Below are 19,378 nucleotides of genomic sequence, written 5' to 3'. Positions count from 1 at the left end.
GTGACCCAAACACAGCCAAGGAAGAGAAGCATTGAAAGCAAGTGGAACTTAGGGCAGCTTTCCTTTAAATCATTGTCAGCCTTGCTGAAGCACTGGCTCTGTGTTCTCTCCTTCATGCCAAAAAGACAACATTTAATCTTCAGTGCTAGGAGATATCAGTGTAATAACTGCTGTCTTTAATACTGAATTCATGCCTGTGTTTAATGCTAGTCCAAATAACATATGTGAGGTGTTCTACTGCCTGGAAGAAAATGAATACCACTTAAAGAACTTGGATTGTATCATCTTTGCAAAATATACAGCTGTTCTGCAATCTACGCATAGTACAGTCCCATTATTTGGTAAAACCGCAAAACCCATGCATTTTCTATAGAAAATATCAAATAGGAAACCAATAATTCATTTCAATTCAATCTTTTTTCCTTAAACCTGATAATTTATTTACCTGATTTTCTATGCTGACTCAATACTAATGACTTCAATTGATGTCAAACAAACAAAAAATATTCAGTATTGATTGTAGCACTGCTACAAGGGTAGCTCATTGGCCCAGATGGTGAAATCATATTAATAATGTTTAAATCCTAGATAATCTCTTTTTTGGAGTATCTGCTTCTAAATTTTGACTTATATCTGTAACCCCAAGGGAAGTAGACAAAAAGATTAATTTTAAATGAGAAAGAGTATGCATTTGAAATCATACTACAGGGAGAAAGGTGTCACTAGAATATCAGACAAGCTAATAGGCCTTTCCACCTCTCATTCATGAGATTCAGTGATAAATGAATTGTGTAAAATGATTATTTCTGGAAATGATTGCACTTAGTATAAAAGGGAATATTGATTAAGGGAAAACAGCAGGGAAAGGAACGTCCAGCAACTGTTTATTCCACCTTCAAGATCAAGAGAGTGAGCCCCTAGCCTGAGAGGAGATTAAGAGGCGAAGTGTGAAAACTGGGGGTGGATTTAGCCAAACTAGCTGTTAGAAATGTCTTTGCTCAGAGTTAGAAATCTGCCCCATGACATGACAATGTCAATGTAGACCTCCATGAGTGTAAACAAAAGCAGCTTTGCAGCACATGACAATTGCCATGGGTGGGTAGGTAGCTGTAATCCCAAAGGGTACAAGGCAAAAAGAAATCCTGGATACTGTGCTTCCCTGAGTTAGGCTGGCACTGCCTGCCTCCACCTGGAGGCTGTGCCTGCTCTGTGAGATGCTGACAGCCCTGCAGTGCAAGAGGCACCTTGGAGCTGCACCCACCAGGGCCTTTGCCCCTCGAGAGGGGATGTGAGCACCTGGCACAGAAACCGCAGAAACACCCAAACAGACACTGAAACAGGAAAAGGGCTTGAGGTGAAGATTACTTGTGATGTCCTTGAGAAAACAACATGGGAATTCCTTGTTGAATTTAATTACTCGTCTCTTAAATCATGAGTTTGTGATTTCCTCCAGAAATCTAAGTACCAGACAGGAACAACTCTGTACATGACAGCACCTCTATAGCTGCTGAATGCTTGCTACAGTAATTCCCATTTAATTGCATTTTCAAAATAAGTCTTGTTTCTTTCCTTCATCTAATAGCCATTGGAAAAAAAACAAACAAAAAAGGTTTATAAGGAAATTTGTGAGTAAATTAACAAAAAGTACAAGTGATTTTTCTGCGTTTGGTTTTTTACAGTGTTATTTTAATATTTTTATATTCTTTGTAAAGGGTACGGAATAAGAATGTTGATAAGATCAGGAACCTGATTGAAGGGTACTAAAATCTCACTCTGTGATGTCTGAAAGGAAATCAATGAACTGTGAGGGTGCCAGACCATTACTTCCAGAAAGAATCTATCTTGAGCAAAGGACTTTGAATGACAGAGAATTTTCTCCTTATCTTCAAAGGCATTTATTCTGATTAGTTACTTTTATTAAAATATGTCTCATTTCTAAACTGCTCATTGGTCTAAATTACAGAAGAATTTAAATTTGATCCATTTGGAAAATGGGGTGGAAAAAAGAAACAGGAACCACCTGACATTGAAATAGTGGATTCTCTTGTTTCTAAGGATGTTTCCATCCTAAGGATGTTTTTCTTTGTTGTTTTTTTTTTTTTTTTTCTTCCTTTAACACTTGTTAAATATCCCAGTTTCAGCATGCTAAAGAAAGAAAGAAAGGAAGAGCGGTTCCTTCACAGGTAATGCACTTAATGATTCTGAATGAAAGTGAATGCATTTGTCCCACCTTCTAGATCTGCCTCTTTCTATCCCTTTTGCCTGGGGTCCTAATTTTGAGACCCTCAGACCTTTACAAAATATTGAAAAAATCATAACCAAACAGGATTTTGAAAAATCTTATTTACTTAATCCCACTATTTTCTTTTGGAAAATGTATGGCTCTAGTGCTTGATTAAATCTATTGCTGAGCCATTCCACACTTTTCCAGGAATAGCTGGAGTATGTAGATATTCAAAGAAGTACATCCCGGACTGTGAAGTCAGGAAGGTCTGTACATTAGCAGCAGTCTGTTTTTTCTTTACAAAATAATTTACATAGCAAAGCAGTGGAAAATAGACTGTACTTACCGAACCAGGTCTAGGATAAGGTACTTTTCTTTCATAGAGAGCCCAGTGGTATTCAGGTCCTTCTTTATGAGCATATGGTCCATTAAAAGCTGCTCGGACACTTGCCATGTGGTAAACACATACAGCATATCCTCTAAATATATTGCTATGAAGTAAAATTTAAAGACATTATTAAAGCAATATGTCACATTCTGTTGAGATAATACTGGCATTATTATGTAATTAGAACCAAGTCACATTTCAACAGCATTCAGGGAGAAAATACTATTAATTCTTTTCTATATGCTTTTAAGTAATTTGTCCAATGTTCTTTAAAAGTCTTTAATGTGTTTATATTCATAACATTTCTACAAGGAAGCTCTGTGTTGTTAGGCCAAAATTTGATGCTGGTGTACACAAACTCTGAATTACCTGTTTGGAAACACAGAGAAAGCAAAACTGACTGAACTCAGGTCCTGCGTGTCTTTGATTAGTGATTTAAACAGTTTTTATTCTTTAACATTTTTCCTACTGTTTCTTACTTGGAAAGATGGGAACCAACTCATGCTGACTAAAATAAATAATCCTAAAATGAGTCCTTTTTGTATTGAGTGGGAATATTGGTTGGTATTATTAATTAGAAAAGATCACCTTATGTAGAAAAATCCTGATAAAATTTTCTATTTTATTTTTCTATTTTATTTTTCTATTTTATTTTATTTTGTTCCAGAAGAGCAATTATATTTAGTTGCCTTTTGTTGAGGTTTTTTTTTTTTTTTTTTTTAAAGAAGCATCAGTGGTCTCCACAAGGAAATTGTTTCTGAAGACTCCAAAAGGTGATCCAAAAAATTTCAGTTTTGTGCCCAACTTTCTCTATTGGCATCAAGATTCAGTAGGAAATGCCAGGTGTCTGCAACCCTTGAGGAGCAGGTCTTGCTTTTGTTATTAAAAAAAAATAAATCTGGAGAAAGTGGCAAAAGTGTGGGTGCTCTTTTCTAGCAGTTACATCCTAAATGAACAGTCAGATTTCCAAGCTGGGAGTCCTGTGTGCTTGCACCTGAGCTATGCTGCAGTGGAAAAGGAAAAGGAGGCCACCAGCAATATTGCAGTTGTTGCTTTAAGCTTCACTAAGAAGTTAGTAGGAATTAAAGTTGCTATCTACTTAACCTTGAATTACAGTGGAGCTCTTAAGGGAAAACAGGTGGCTCTGAGATGCTGCTCTTATAAACATGCAGATGTGCATATACTTTGACATAGGAAATTGTCAAGCTGAGAAACACTTAATTAATTTGTAATCCAGATACACTGAATCACAGAATGAGACTTCAAGCCCCTGAGTGCTATAGAGAAGTTTTCTACATTAAAAAGGAAGCCTGCTGTGAATAGAACTGAGATTAAACTGTTTACTGTATATTTGCTAAGGGATATGTATCATCCAGCTTCTATCTCTTTAATATACTGTTCAAACATTCCTCTATGGCTCCTATTATTTCTTCTAGTTGTTTACCTTGTCGTGTTGAAGAGGCCAAATATCACTGGATTTTTGTTATCACGAGTTTGCAGCAAAAACACATCCTCTGTAAAATTTAAATGCAATGTTATTGTTAAAAACTTACTTTTCTCAGCCTGCCAAAAGAAAATACACTGATTCTTAAAAGCATAATCCTATTTTACTCATTTATTCCATTTAATTTTATGCAGATTTTAAAACAATATTTTAAAACAATGCAGTATAAGTGTAAGTGAACTCCATATGTGTAGAACTTCATATACTTTGGAAACAACATTAACCACCATTCCCTGATAATGAATACAAGTGCAGTATTTGACAGTAAAATGTGTTATCATGAAGGTAAATGTTTTTCACATGGTTTCAAGTTTGTTGCTGTCTAGGATATTTACCTAATTCATCAAAATGTGTATCAATTCCATTTCTCCCAGGCACAGAACAAACTAGTCTGGCTTTGAGGAAAGTGGTCCATTTATTGACGAGCATTCTCTGGCCTCCCATGTCATTCTGTAGAAAGAAACCAATGCCAATGGTAATATGAATAAGTCTAGAAGCACAAACATCTCTGATGAATTAGCTGCTCATTATCTTCTAATGTCAAAAGCATCCATTTTCAAACCACATGTCTATTACTAGAATTATTTCTCTGGAGTCAGTTTTCAAGTAGGATTGCACTGATCAAGTCCAGGTCTCATTAAGATCTGTGGTTTCATAAGAATTTTTTAATTCTGTACCACATTCCTGGGTAGTTTTAGATATACAGCTGTTGTAAAGTTTTTTTTTATTGCTCATTTTTGCAAACTAGATATACTGAGTGCATTAGTGAAGTTTAGCTTTGCTTTGAGAGCTCAGTGTAAGGTTAGTTCAATGTATCTGGAAATTGAAGCCCTGAATCTATCTATAGACCTGGTGCAGCTGGGGCAAGTCTGAGGCAATTATTTACACAGTTTTCTAACAATTTCAACAACTTTAAATAACACCTGCCTCGCTATGGCCATCTCACATTTTCTTGCTCTTGCAACAGTTGGGACTTTCAAGAAAAGAGAGGATTTAGTACTACTTGCTTCAGGTAGCATCCTCAATCTGTGGCCTTATATTCAAGACCTGTGTAAGTGGCTGTTGAAGGCTCTGAAATAGGCTTGCAAAACACCTCTCACAAACAGAGACCTCTTTTTCTCAGGAAAGTAGAAATATGCAGAGTAGATGCCCCTGTGTTACAAAACCTGTTGCAGCTCAGGTGAAAATGTAAAAGCTGGGGAAAATAGCCAGCTCTTGAATCACCAGCTAGTTAATTTTTGTGTTCACTAAATCAAACCTGCATTATGACATACAGCTGTGAAGTTAATGGCCAGATAAATTTTGGAGAAGTGGAAGAGAAAGGTCAGTGGGATTTTGATTTAACCCACAGCTAGAGATAAGACTTCCAGGTGGATATATTGCAGCGTAGTGGGAACTGTTTAAATAATCTATCTAGGCATATATTCAGAACATAAACCAGAGAATTCCAGGCTGGATCTTGATGCAGGTTGGAATCCAGAAATCCAAGTGGCTTTGTGAACATTAATGTCTGAGGCTGCAATTTGGTACTTTTCATATATCAGATGTTTTTAAGCTATACATGAGTAACTAAGAAAGTTTAAGGGGCAGTATGCTGGTGAGCATACATGGCAAATACCACTTATTGAGGTGACAGAAAATAATTGCATCTTGCTTTTTGCTGCATAGTTTTAGAAATCCTCTAACTATCCCTTAAGCTGTATCCCCAACAGTTAGGAGGGGGAATCCAAACTTTTTTTGGAAACAAAATCAGATGTTAAGAAATAACTTTCTCTTTCTTTCCTTTCATCAAGCTGATGTAGTTTTAGTGGGAAAATGGGAGAGCTCCTCTCATCAGCTTTACAGTAGCTGGTTGTTGGAAGAGGAAAGCACCCAAAATTCACTAGTGTTTAGAGAGCACAAATATTGGCAGCTGGGAGATCATATGTTAAAAGATCATATGTTAAAAGTGTATCTCTCCACCAACTGCCTGAGGTCTTATTCCTGTGTGTGGGACCAGGGAGCCAAAAGGAGATGAATCAACACCAGGAGGATGGCCTGACTGGGAAACGGATAATTGAACAGATCACTACAGGGAAGCAAAGTCTTTCCTCATGATCTTTCTGCTCCTTCTGGTAAAATCTGATACGTCTGCCTATGATAATAATTTCCTGGACAATTCATCATTTGTTCTAGTTTCTTATTGGTACAATCAGGGAAAGGATCTTACCGCACATACACGTCCCACTCTGGTATATATGGCATGAGTGCTTGTCTCAGCTTCCAAAGCTTTTTCAGTAAAGAAGAAATATACTTTGTTATCATCGTGGTCTTCATTATCTGGAATCATGTATGAGCCAACGAATTTTGGTTCTTTAAAAAAAAAAACAAAAAGTAATTGAGTCCAGTTATTAAAATATTGGCTTATCTTTTCAAGCCTTAAAACCAGCCAATAGCAACCAAATAATAAAACTAGAGGTAAGGGCTGTGTCAGTCAGAGAGCTACCTAAGGACAACTGGGTGATAGAAATAGTAAAAAAAAAATTGGTGGCTATCTATAAAACATGGAATAGATTAATGTTGAAGTATTTGTATACCTCCAATTGACAAATTAATATTCCTTTGTGTTTTTACAAAAGACAGTTTTCCATTCTCTGTGTTTTATATATTTTAATTTGAACTAGGATAAAACCTGACACTAATATTTGCAGAGCAATCTCTGTCTGACCCCATGCAAACCAGAAATTATCCAGTCATCTGAAACATCTCTGGTTCCAGCTCCTTCCCCCTCCCACACCTTTCAGCAGGTGCTCATTGTCAGGCTCGGTGCGAAGATGGGCCATGCGGTTCATGGAGCGAAACAGAGCAGCATCTCTCCCCCAGTAGTCGCTGTAGAGACCAGTAAAGAGTTCACCACCTGCGGACCAGACATTAAAAAAAAGTCCTTAAAATGAAACAATTTGGTAATACTCTACATGTTACTTTCACTGCACACAATAGTAACCACATTGTAAATATGGTATATGCTAATTATTAGGCTGAGGGGTTTTCCAGTCAGTCTGCTGGAACTGTTCCACTTCACCTGGAATAGCCACAGTTTGGGAATAACTTGCTAGCTGAGGGGATTCCATATTCAGTAGGCACAAAAAAAGGAAATATTTTTCTCTGGTCCAGCAATAATTTGTTTTCAAAGCATTGAAACATTTACCAGCGCAAGGACAGAACCTGAGATCTCATCCATTCTCCAGAAGTGGTAATGATTAATTCTTGAAAAATTTATGTGAACAAAAATTTTCAAGGGATTTAGGTGGCATTCACAAATTAAGCAAGCATCAGAAAATTTAGAAATAATACACAATAACACACACTGTTGAAAAATCAGTATGTATATAGCTACCATATAATATGCTCAAAAATCAACCCTATCTCTGATCCATCCAAAATTGTGATATTGGATATATTTTACCTTGGTAAAATGCCATCCATAATTCTATCTTTCAGTTTTTTTATGGGCACTATTCTCCTTAACTGATGAAGCATTAACAATAACTTCTTTCATATCCTGGCAGACTGGGATTAGAAACTTTTTAGGCCCAATTTAAGAAGCAGGCAGCTATTGTCACTAGGTGGCATCCTTATGCTAGAAAATAACACAAAAGACGTTTCAACTGCACAAGGAGAGGGAAATAAATTATTTCCAGTTGAAGGCTAATCTGAGTGGAGGCTTCAGTAACACAGCTTCCTACACCCTAATCAAAATAAACATGACTGATACATCCAAATAACGTTTGCTGGCATTTATAAAAGATTATAGCAGAAAGCAAGAATTTTGTTTGCAGGTCTCCCCCAATGTGTGAATTTTGTTTCTTTTAAGAGAGACATATGAATTGAATCGTGCATTTGAATATGCATAATTGTGAATTATTATTCTGAAAAGTTAATAGTTTGGCAGCTGGGGCTAGTTCCAACATCTCTGCTGAGCCAGAACTGAGCACAGTTTTGCCTTCATCATATACAAAATGGTTATTGCCCTGGAAAATACATGGTCAAGATTTAGCATAAAATATTGGCAAGTGAAGTAAAAAGTCAGTATAAATTACAGCACCTGTAGAAGTGAAGGTTGCCCAAAACTAATAGAAAACTTTATTTTTTAAACAGCAAAGAGCTGCCTAAACTGTAGAATTTGCCAATGTCTTTATAACTTTATTTGTTTTAAACAATCTTCACAACTCTAATTAATGAGTTACATTAGTCATATATTCCCTTTGGGAATCCTGCTGGAAAAATATATCAGACTGGCTGGTATTCTTTTTAGTTTAGATGATGTGTAATGCAAAACAGGACATTTTATCTTTTCAGAACTATAATGAATCTTGGAAAATGCATCAGTGCAGGGTAAATGATTCATTACATATTGCCAATGATCAGGATTGACATCTGTGAGTCCAGATGTTCTGAAGTTTGAAAATGAAGTTTATTCCTTCTGTTTGACATAGGCATAAAATGTTATAAATAACCTGCTGGTATGGCATTCTACTGTATACTGAAGAAGTTATGACTGATTGTACCTTTGAGACCCTGAGGGGAGAAAATGGAAGTTCCAGTCCTGCATAGATATTGTTACATGAAAGATATTTTACAGATACAGAATTTAATTTCTGATTTTTTACACTGAGCTGTTACTAAACTACATATAAGTATCATGTGTGAGCAGACAGGTTACTTCACCTAAGAACAACAACAATGGGACAGTACTGAAAAATGTGACTGTCAATAACTTCTGCCTTCCAGTGACAATCAGCTGAGTAACTGCAGAGGCCTTCACTAATCATCCTTTCTTCCAGTCTAACCTCAGCTTCACGTTAAATTGCTAAATTTTTGTTAATCAGGTTAACATTCTGGTTAATCATGGTCTAAAAAGAAAAAAATGTTTCTTCTTTTGTTATTTAAGCAAATAAAAAACTCCCATGGACCTCAAAGACCAGTTTTAGCTCAAGTGATATACACATACTTTTTAGCTAGCATTTTTTCACCTTTTAGCTAGGATCTTTTCAAGCTAACAAATATATCAAAATTCAATGGTTACTATTTAAAAATACCTTTATTTTTCCTTTTATTCAAAGCAAAATATTAACAAAGCAAAATACAACGTTTTTCTTCTAAGTCCTTTAAGATTCCTTGGTGCCAACCCCAAAGCAAAACAGATTGAAGTGTTTAAATTAAATTACTTCAACAAAAGATTTCTATAAATAGGCTCCTACCACCCTAAAGGTGACATGTTTTATGTACCTGCATCAAACTGGAAGGTAATGAAAACACAAACTATTATTCATTGGTAGTCTCTTTTGTGTAAAATGGAAAATTTATTTTATGAATAAAGCATTAGAACGTAATGAGTAGAACATAAACTGCAGCTTTCATGCATTTATTTGACTGTCAGTCAGTTATTACTCACAAGACAACTAAAATCAGAAGACTAATTCACATTTTAGAAAATGATACTTTTGGCAGTATGAAAACAGCAAATTTTAAACAAAAAAACCCCTACTGTTTAACTGGTAAACTAATACCTCTGTATATTTGTATTTTCTGTCTGTCACTCAAGTATTTTGTCTTTTGTTTTGAGAAAAAATGTATTTTTGTCTAGACTAAAAGAAAAGACACAAATACCTAACTTCTAAAACTGTAGAAGCAGGAAATACTTTTGGAATGGATTCCCTGGATATTAACCTATTCAGATGTAATTTAAGTTTTTCATCACTTGCTTCTGATGTATTGCAGGTAAGAATACGTGGACATAAAGTAATTTCTCAGCTAGTGTGGTCTAAATTAATCTGTGTGCAAGATCTGGTATCAAAAATAGTTTTGGCTATTGAAAGCAGATGAGGGAGTTCATCAGGAAAAAAATAATCCAAAAGTTTTATATACTGTTGAACTAAACATAAACATTTTATTCAGTCTGTCTGCCATCCAACTTCCATTCTGTTTCCTGATGCTGGCAATAAATTAATTGACTGTTCATATATTGAGGAATTTATCACAAACTACTTCACTAGTGGGTCAGATAACCTATAATAATGCTTACAACAGCACAGACATTTCATTTTAAAGCCAAGTCACGAATTGTTTTCTTGGAGTGGGTATTTTATCTCTTGTGTTGAAACACATAAAGAGATACAGAACAAGGAATTATCTTTCTTCCTTAATTAATCCAGCTAAATTTGGTCCTAATTGGTTATGGTGCAAATGATCTTTCAAGATCAAGATTTTAAAAGCTGTTAAAACTTTACAAGAGATATGTAAAGTTTTCTTGTTGGCCTAATCCTCACTGTTAGTCAACGGCCATGCTGGTATAGATGCTGTGTTAATGTGAGGTGAAGAGGTGGGAGCAGGCTTTGAATTCTTTCCTTAGGAGGAAGAAGGTGCTGGGGTGTGCTTTGCTAATGGATTTGCATAAAACCTGAACCTTCATTCGAGAGTGCCAACAGCTCTGGGATGCAGCCTCCAAGGCCAGGCTCACTTCACACCAGGAGCAGATTTCACTTTCTAAGAAAATTGAAGTGCATGAAGAAGAATTAAACCTCCAAGCATCGGAGGAAGGACTGGACGACCAGTCCTGGAGGGTCCATGGTGTAGTTTGCATCTCCTGTCATGGGGTAATGTCCATCGTGAGCTTGTCTGAATGAGGGAGCATCTCCTACTTCCCAGTGCATTTGACATTAGAAGTCTATCTCATTCTCAAATGTCAATTAAAATATTATTATTCACTGTGTCTGCATCTAGGTCTTCCAGTGTTTTCAGCTGGCTTCCTGCAGAGATAAAGTACATACACCCTGGAGTCTAAGAGGCAGCATTTTATTCTGTGAACTGTGTGTCTCTGGGTAGTAGAAGTTAGTAGAATAAAACAGAATAAATGGAAATTCAAACTCTCTAAGAAATTCTTCATACGTGTTGGAAGTGTTTAACTCCAGTAGTTAAAAATATGAAATAATAAATAAAATAATAAAATCTTGGAAGAATTTTCTTATGCTTTTAAAATATCATTGCATGTTAACTCAAAATTATAGAATTTCCTAATGGATGGCTAGAAAAACAGTCTCTAAATAATAGATAATTTGCTAGTTTTGATGAAGGGGTGTAAGTCTGTGTTCTGTTGTATCAGTGATCTGATAAAAATATTATTTTCTCCTGTTAATCTTGCTATAAATTTTTTAGCTTTGTCACGTTGATTTTATAAGTCTTTGTCAATGGACCTCCAAGACTCTAATCAGCCTTTATCAGGGAAGGGCTTATTTAATTGTTTTCTTCTTCAGATAAAAATATGAGGATCCATAGGACCTCCCATAATTCAGGCAAACTCTTAAAGCTCAGTGGGACAATCTGGCTTCCATTTAAGCAAATAAAATTCACATTGATCACACAGTAGGAACATGATCAGGTTGATTTATTTACTTAGTTCTATCTGAGGAAAGGTTGAGAAGGACTTCAAGATTAGACCGTGAGGTTTCAGGCCTACAGCAATTCCATGAGTCTTTGTTCCCAGGCTAAGCTGAGACTGGAATCTGTCAAAAACTGTAGAAACAATTTAGAGATAAGGGTGGGATAAAATCATGGCAATCTGTGCTTCATGGATTTCGGAGGGTTAGGCAAAATACAGTATGCTTTTCTGATTTCCTGTGACTTCTTAACTCACTAACTTAAGAATTAGAGATCTAATTAACTTTTTTTAATGAAAATGAAGAATATTTTGATGAATTGCTGCAATGTGAAAGCTTTGCCATTACTGCTGAATATTCTTCCTTTAATTAATTTGTTAATGTAAAGAAACAAAAAAAAACCAAACATGTAAAAATACAACCATCACTCATGACCAATAATTCATCACCACCATGGATGAGCCATACCATTGAAGTTAATCAGAGAATTTAGTTGTCTGATTTTAGGGTGTAGAGACAAATGTATCAGAAGGGCCCTAAAATCCTGTTTTTATGCCTGAAAAATAGAAAATTTATTTAATCTTTAACTTCTTTTTCTAGCTTTTTCTTTTAATCTAAATCTCTTTTGAACACTCTGTTTTTGTTTATGTTTTCTAAACCCAGAAATCATTGTGCTACTCCCTAACTCCATCTAGCTTTTACCATTTACCTGCTGTTCCAGGCTATTTTTAGTCAATGTACAGTTCGGCAATAGTGCCAAGACTGTCTTTGCTTCATCTCACAAAATGTTTTAAGAAAACATTTTTGAGGAAAGCCCATATGGTTTGCTATATCACAGCTTCAAAGATCCCAGTCCTATAGTGATACACTTCCCAGCAAGGCACAGAGGAGCACTATCTCAGCACAGCTTCCTGGCATTGCAGGACTTAAACTGAATTCTATTTTTATATCTTTTGGTATAAAATCAACTCTTCTAACATCAAATCACCAGTCTGCGATAATTTTGTTAGAAAGCAGCATTGAAATGAAAAAAAACAATCTCAAAACTGGTAATTTATACAATCAATAAAGCTTGATATAAAAACATTTAAATTGACATTTTTACAGGGTGTTTGTTGCTCAGATTCATCTCAGTAGATGAAAACAAAAGTGGTGTAAATGACTAAGCCAGTCAAGCTTCTTTGCTTTTAAGGAAAGCAGGAAATTATTATTTCCATAATTACACAACAATAATTGTATGGCACATGTCATTCAGCATGTCACTTTAGTGAGACACCCTTGCTGTGGTTAATGCTGCCTGGAATGTAATATTAATGTGGGCAGCACCATGAGGATTAAGTCTGACATGTGGAAGATTGCAATGGAAGGCTGACAACACTTTGGTGAGCTGAAAAAGAGACTCAGAATGACAGATTGACAGGACTGTGAAGCTTGTGACATAAAGATCATTACCAATTAAGATGGAGGTGAAGGAAGAACTGGGGTCAAAAGGGCACCTGCCTCGTCCTCTCTCAAATTTGTGTGATTCCAGTTGAAACAGATGATCCTTAAAAAAAAAAAAAGAAAAAAAGAAATTACAGAGTTACAGAGAGCACCATAAACCCTACAGGCAAGGAAACACAGTCCTTAGAGACAAGCTTTAACTTTGTTACACCTTTGTAGAGGATTGACTTCATTAGGGAGAAAACACAATTATGGCTGCTCACTGATGTACTAGCAAAAATTCTCTGGGTTTCTACAAATCATCTCTCTGTGTGCACTGCCCAAAAAGAATCAGTTAGCAATAAAGTGAAAAGTGAAAATCAGTAAAATAAGTACAATAAAATTGCACTTATTTCATTTCTGTGGGAGTAGGGAGTAGGGAGGAAAGATTCCTCTATCTTTTCTCCAAATTATCTAAACATTAAATAGATATCTCACCATGGAATGTGTTTTCCCCCCTTTAAACAATTTTTTTTTCCCAGTAGTTGTTAAATATATTAGACTGTGTTATCTTCTCTTCATACCTTTGAGATGTTCATATATCTTCTTCATAGAAGTATTTTTAGGAATGAATCCCTAGTTATGGTTTTCAGAGCAGATTAGATTTCTTTAGTGGATTTAACAGAATATCATTATAAAAAAATATTGGCAACTTGGTTTAATTTGTCTGTATAAGGCTGTAAAGACTGAGAAAGAATTTACAATTTAAATTTTCATTTGCAGCGGTACGTTTGTCTCAGCTTTCACAGAAAAGCTTATTAATGTCTGATTAAAATATCAAGTGATATCACAATATTTTTAATTTAGATATTAACAGAACAGCATGCCACAAAACACAGAGACTGGGGAGAATAAAAGGGCAAGTAGATAGAAAGCTATGAAAGCTTGACAAAAAAATATGCCACACAGCCATCAAGTGTGCGACTAGCAAATATTTTGATAATTTAGTAGTTTGAGTTCTGAGTAAAGGTTTACTCAAAAGTCCACTGAAATGCAGATTATATCAATATATTGGATAAATGTAATGTACCTGTTCATTAACCTGAATCTCAGGTTCATGTTCCTAATACATGAGGCAAACATTTTGGGAGGCATAAAATTACATGCAGAAGGAAACTAAATCCCCCAGAATCTGAGAAGTACCTGCCTGTCTCTCAATTACAGAACACATTATGAAGAATGTCCAAGGGACTTTTTAGTCATAAAAATCAGGTTTTATTAGACTGGACTTTTCACATATTTATTCGACTAACTTAATACTCACACAGAAAAAAGCTACAACGTACAAAATTCTCAAGCAAGTGCAATTGCCCCAGAAACTAAATTAATATCCTCTTCAGGTGGCTTCATGATAGTTAAGTTCTCCTGCAAAAAAAAATCAGCCTAAAAAGACAAGGACCAAAAAAGTACAAGGTGGAAAACTGGAATGACAATAACAATAACAATAATAATTTAAAAGGACAGAAAGAAAAAATATATAAGGAGAGTTAAAAGTTGTAGAGCTCTTAGTTACTAACTGACAAATAATTGAATCTTTATGTGCATTTAATTTAAAACAGTTAATCTTGAATTTGCCATAAGCCCTGTGATTTCAAAGCCCCAGATCAGACAAGCTGATGTACCTGTCTTCCACTCTCAACTGTCTAAATCATACATGTCATTTTGTTGCGACTTCTGGCCAAAAAGAAATATTCCCAGTTGTTAGGGAACTATAAAAAATAGGACAAAACTCAGAATGCAGTCCTGCAAGAAGAGGACATCTGTTTTATGTGTACTTGAGGTGAAAAATTTGTAAAATAAAATAAAAAAGGAAAAAAACCATACAAATTTTAGTTAATGGACCTAAAACTCATGAAGCAACAAAATGTTCATTCATAATCTCACCTCTCCATAAACTCCTTTGTTGGCCTAACCCTGGTATATTAGTGCCTGGTTGTTAAAGCTGATGTAGCAGAAAATAACTGTCTTGAGTAGAGACTGATGGTGCAGGAATATTGTTTTATGCTGTATCAGCAACAAATGCACATCAGTAGTATCTATTCTCCCCCTGCTGTTGGGTAAAAGTCAAACAGTGAAGAAATATTTCCCTGTGTGTGGAAATCCCAGTCCCACTCCATGCTTTTCAAACATCACATACCATGTATTTTTCAAAACTAAATACTGTAACGTTTTGAGTCAACAGTGGATAGAAAGAAAAAACTGAGGCGAACTCAAGAAGGAAAAGAAAATCTTTCTGAAGTAATGAAAAAGTACTTGGGAGTCACAATGACATAAAACCTGATGTAAAGGAAATATTTTAAAAATTGTCTGAAGTTATATATTCTCTAGTTGGGTATTCCAAATAAAATTAGTCATGAAATTTCTCCTCTGGGATCTCAGCTAAACTATTTGTCAGTTAATTGGTTCAATAAAGATTTAGAAATAAATGGAGAGACAACCCAAGAGTTAAAAATTGATAGATTATTCTGGTCTTCATGCTTTCTGTTTACTTTTCCAAACAATAAGAAGGAAAAAAAAAAAAAAAAGGATGTGTACATGCAAGGGAGAAGGAATAAATTAAAACTGATTACAGAAAAAAAACATAGGTGAAGTGATCATGTGTGGGAATAATATTGTTTTGAAACCATACTTGAAGAAGTTGTATTATTCATACTTCCTGGTTTATAGTTTGTGGCTCACATTCTCTCCTACCTAAGGAATAGAAACTGGAAGTTTTTCTGCTGTTGGAGGAGACATGGTGCCCCCAGGTCATCATAAAACACACTTCATATTTTGGTCTTGCCCTGGTAAAATGTCACTGGTACTCACAGCAGGGAGATGTGGCCAGTAGGGGAACTCTTCTGGATGATGTGGAAGCACTTTTCATCATTGTACACAAAATTGTACCAGCACAATGAAAAATACAGTTAACTAATGTAAGTAGTTAACTACTAATGTAGTTAATCATTTCCCTGAGAACCAGAATGAAATCAATGGTAAAGACAAACCCATCTCTTTTAACATTCATAACATGAATGTGATTAAAACAGCTAAGTATAAGAAATACTTAACAAATATAAATAGCTAAGTATAACAGCTGTGGGATGAAAATGCTAAACAATATGCATAGTATCCATTCATTGTCTGGAATTTATGAATAAGGGTTGTAGCTTAAATATATAATCTAGTATTAACACTGGGGATAGACAAAAAATTGGATTTCAGTGCAATTTGGTGGAATTTTTAAGAGGAGGTCACTATTTTTCATATAAAGCAGGATGTGTATCTCATAAATGCTTGCAGACACATGTAACTGTCTGAAAAGTTGCTGAAAATGTAAGCAATGACTCCTCCAAGAGAGATTTTCACCTTCAGTTTTTAGGACAGCATGCCAAATATTCCATGGTTGCAATAAGTTATTCTTATCACTGGGGCAAGTATTTGAAGTTCAGGTGTAAGATGTGTCAGCTTCCATGGGATGCAGGTTTAAATAAAATAAGCGTTACACATTAATAATCAGCTTTCAAGGCTAATTCCATAATTCTAACCCTCCTTGCATTTTTTGACATTGAAATCCCTTGAGAAATATCAGAGTAAAACTGGCAGTTTCCTCACAGATTAAACATCCCATCAATTCAACACCACAATTTATTTTATGGGCATTTATCACTAGTTAGGGTAAAAACTTTGCAAAAGCACATATGGAGGGCTGGGAGTGGAATTACGTGTCTCTACATGTAGCTTGGGAAAAGAAATGGGCTTCTGGGTTTGATTTATGATACCAGTAACTCAGGATAAACTTAACTTTCATAAACTTTCAACTATTATTAAAATAATAACATTCTTTCAAAGAAATAGAAGATATTTTCAAAGCATCAAGAATTTTGCCATTAACTTGATATGAACTGATAATTTTAGACAATGGAGAATAATGTAGGCTAAAAACAACAGCGAAAGAAAAGGTCAATCAGAGGCATTAAAATTTAAAGACTGAATTTAACTTTTGTTGCAGAAAATTGCTTTCACTAATGCCAAGTGCTGCTTTGCTCTGGGTCAAGACAACACTTATGCATGTGATTAATTTAAAACATGTGCTTACTCCCATTCCTGTTCAGCAAAGTACCTAAGCCTATTCTGAAGATTAATGCAATAGCTGCATCTTTTCACTAAACTAGGGACTTAAAAGTACAGAGGTTTTAGTTGTGTTTTCCTAGGATATTATTTTTATGAGAGAAAAATAATTTGATTTTCTGTAAGAATTTCTGGTGCTTTGGTTATTTCACTTTAAATTTTATTATTTTCTGTGTAACAAAAAAAATAAAACATATCATACTGGCATTTTTTAAAGGAGATTGAGATAATTTCATAACCTTTAATTACACCCTTAACTGTGTAAGCATTTGTTGCAACAGTACTTACATGGTCTGCTCTAAAGGAGGCCTGTGGAGTTTTGTGGTTGGTAGATATTTTGGTGGGTTTTTTTCTGGAGTGTGGATGTTTTAATTTGTTTTCTCCTTTTTTTTTCCTAACAAGTCCATATTGTCTATCTTGCTGGATATTAAATCATATTTGGAGTACAATGGGGAAAGTCTCTGCAGATTTCTGTAAGTATTTTTAAACACTGCCCATACTATTCACTGCTGCTCAAAAGCATTGGACAAAATTCTTTCTCAGCTTTAATGATGCCATAGTTCTTCAGCTCAGGAAGAATGATTTTACATGCAAGAGCTGTTTATTGCATTCCATTTCTAGGGATTGTGTAGTTTATACTTTTTTGAAGAGAACTAGAAAAAGGAGGGCTCATATGCAAAGTGAATTGAAAGGGAAAGCATAAAATAGAGGTGCACTGCTCGTGCACAGCTATGAAAAATGTTCTTTTAAAATTCTTAATAAAGCCACATGGTGCTAGTATCATTTATGTTGCACTATTTTTAAATTCAAGTAAGTCTTAAACTATCAAAAATAGGAGTTTACACGGTACTTTACTTTTTGTCATGATCAAAAAATTTCTATGCATTCACCTAGTATTCAATCACTCACATAAGGAAACAAATCCAGTTACACCAGTGAAATGCTTTACAAACCTCATCTTGATTTCCATTCTCTTTCACACTATAATGGTTTTAGTATAAATTCACATATAAATTTACTTTTTTCCCAAATATTCTTTTGGTCTGTATATTCTCAAAATAGTATTTTTCACTTCTTTTCTCTTTCTTTTATACTTATCCTTACATTTTTATTTCAACATAGAAAGACACACTGAATACACTGTGCAGAGGCCTCTTTTAGGAAGGATGAACCTTGACTTTCCCTTTAAAAAAAAAAAAAAAAAGCTGAAAAATCACAGAACATGTCTGTAAATCAGCAGAAAATATAATTCAAATATAAGTCTCCAAAATGAGCATTCAACTCCATGACCTGCCTTAATCTGTACGCTTGGCTCACCAAGAAGGCACATAGTAAAAGAGATCTACAGGAAAATAGTTTTTCTTGTATAGCAGCATAAAATAACTTACTGGGTCAGGCCTGAAAAGGTGTCTCATATTATTTAGCCCTTTGTAATTAAGCAGACTAAATTCTATTGCTAAGAAAAATTTGCATCAGCATTAGCCAGATTATATATATTAGAAAAATATTAGCTAGGTGTCTAGTTGCTGCAAAGCCAACAAAAAATCTAAACCCAGTCGGATATAATTGAGTTTATATAAAGGAACCTATCCTCCAAATACTTACAATAATACTAGTAAGTTCCTCTTGCAACACACTGCCCTATTTAAGTCACCATAAAATGGGCATGCAGGTATGTAGGTGAGCAAGACAAGGATGCTCCAAGAGGGAAAGAAGTTTTCATGTAATATCTTCTTTAAATAATCCAAACATTAATTTTCAAAAAGATCTAAGCACTGGCAAAAAATCTCATTGTCAGAGGATTACTAACTTTTAAAATTATACTTTCAGCATTCAATCAACTTTATTTTCCAAGCCAAATGGGAATACAATATTAGGAATAGAGTCCTCAAAAACTGTCTGCAATAGTCAGGTCTCTGCTATTTGACATAATTAAGATTATTTGGGAGGTAGTATTTCTTCTGAGGATCTGTTTTCAATCCTCTTTACTATCCACTGACATACGGAAAAGATCAATCGCCCTATGGGATGAACGTGCATAAAATATTATAGACATTAAATCCTCCCTAAAAATTCAGATGCATTTTTCAGGTCTGTGCATTTTATTCCACAGTTAAATGATTAAGACACATTGGGCTCCAATCTGAAAATGTGTTTAAAATCTGGAGCTATGTCAGACTGCTGTCTGAGTTTGCAAAAGGATTAGCAATTTGTGACTTGTGTCAAAATATCTGGCCTAAAGTGACAGAAATAAT

The 19,378-nt window shown here is 35.0% G+C and overlaps 1 protein-coding gene across 1 annotated transcript in view; it reads right to left on the bottom strand.

Annotated features, from left to right (window-relative positions):
* The window catches only part of LOC131592373 (semaphorin-3E), a 130,474-nt gene that overhangs the window by 21,644 nt on the left and 89,452 nt on the right, over positions 1–19,378 (bottom strand). Inside the window, exons 5-10 of the mRNA XM_058863844.1 lie at positions 12,984–13,077; positions 6,893–7,012; positions 6,326–6,468; positions 4,452–4,566; positions 4,057–4,126; positions 2,571–2,715 (exon numbers count right to left, since the gene is read on the bottom strand). Of these exons, the coding sequence (XP_058719827.1) occupies positions 2,571–2,715; positions 4,057–4,126; positions 4,452–4,566; positions 6,326–6,468; positions 6,893–7,012; positions 12,984–13,077 (687 nt within the window). The remainder of the gene's footprint in view (positions 1–2,570; positions 2,716–4,056; positions 4,127–4,451; positions 4,567–6,325; positions 6,469–6,892; positions 7,013–12,983; positions 13,078–19,378) is intronic.

This window comes from Poecile atricapillus, chromosome W (assembly GCF_030490865.1).
Source record: "Poecile atricapillus isolate bPoeAtr1 chromosome W, bPoeAtr1.hap1, whole genome shotgun sequence".
NCBI lineage: Eukaryota > Metazoa > Chordata > Aves > Passeriformes > Paridae > Poecile > Poecile atricapillus.
Note: the sequence above shows the minus strand (reverse complement) of the source record. Positions and strands in the feature narration are given on the sequence as shown.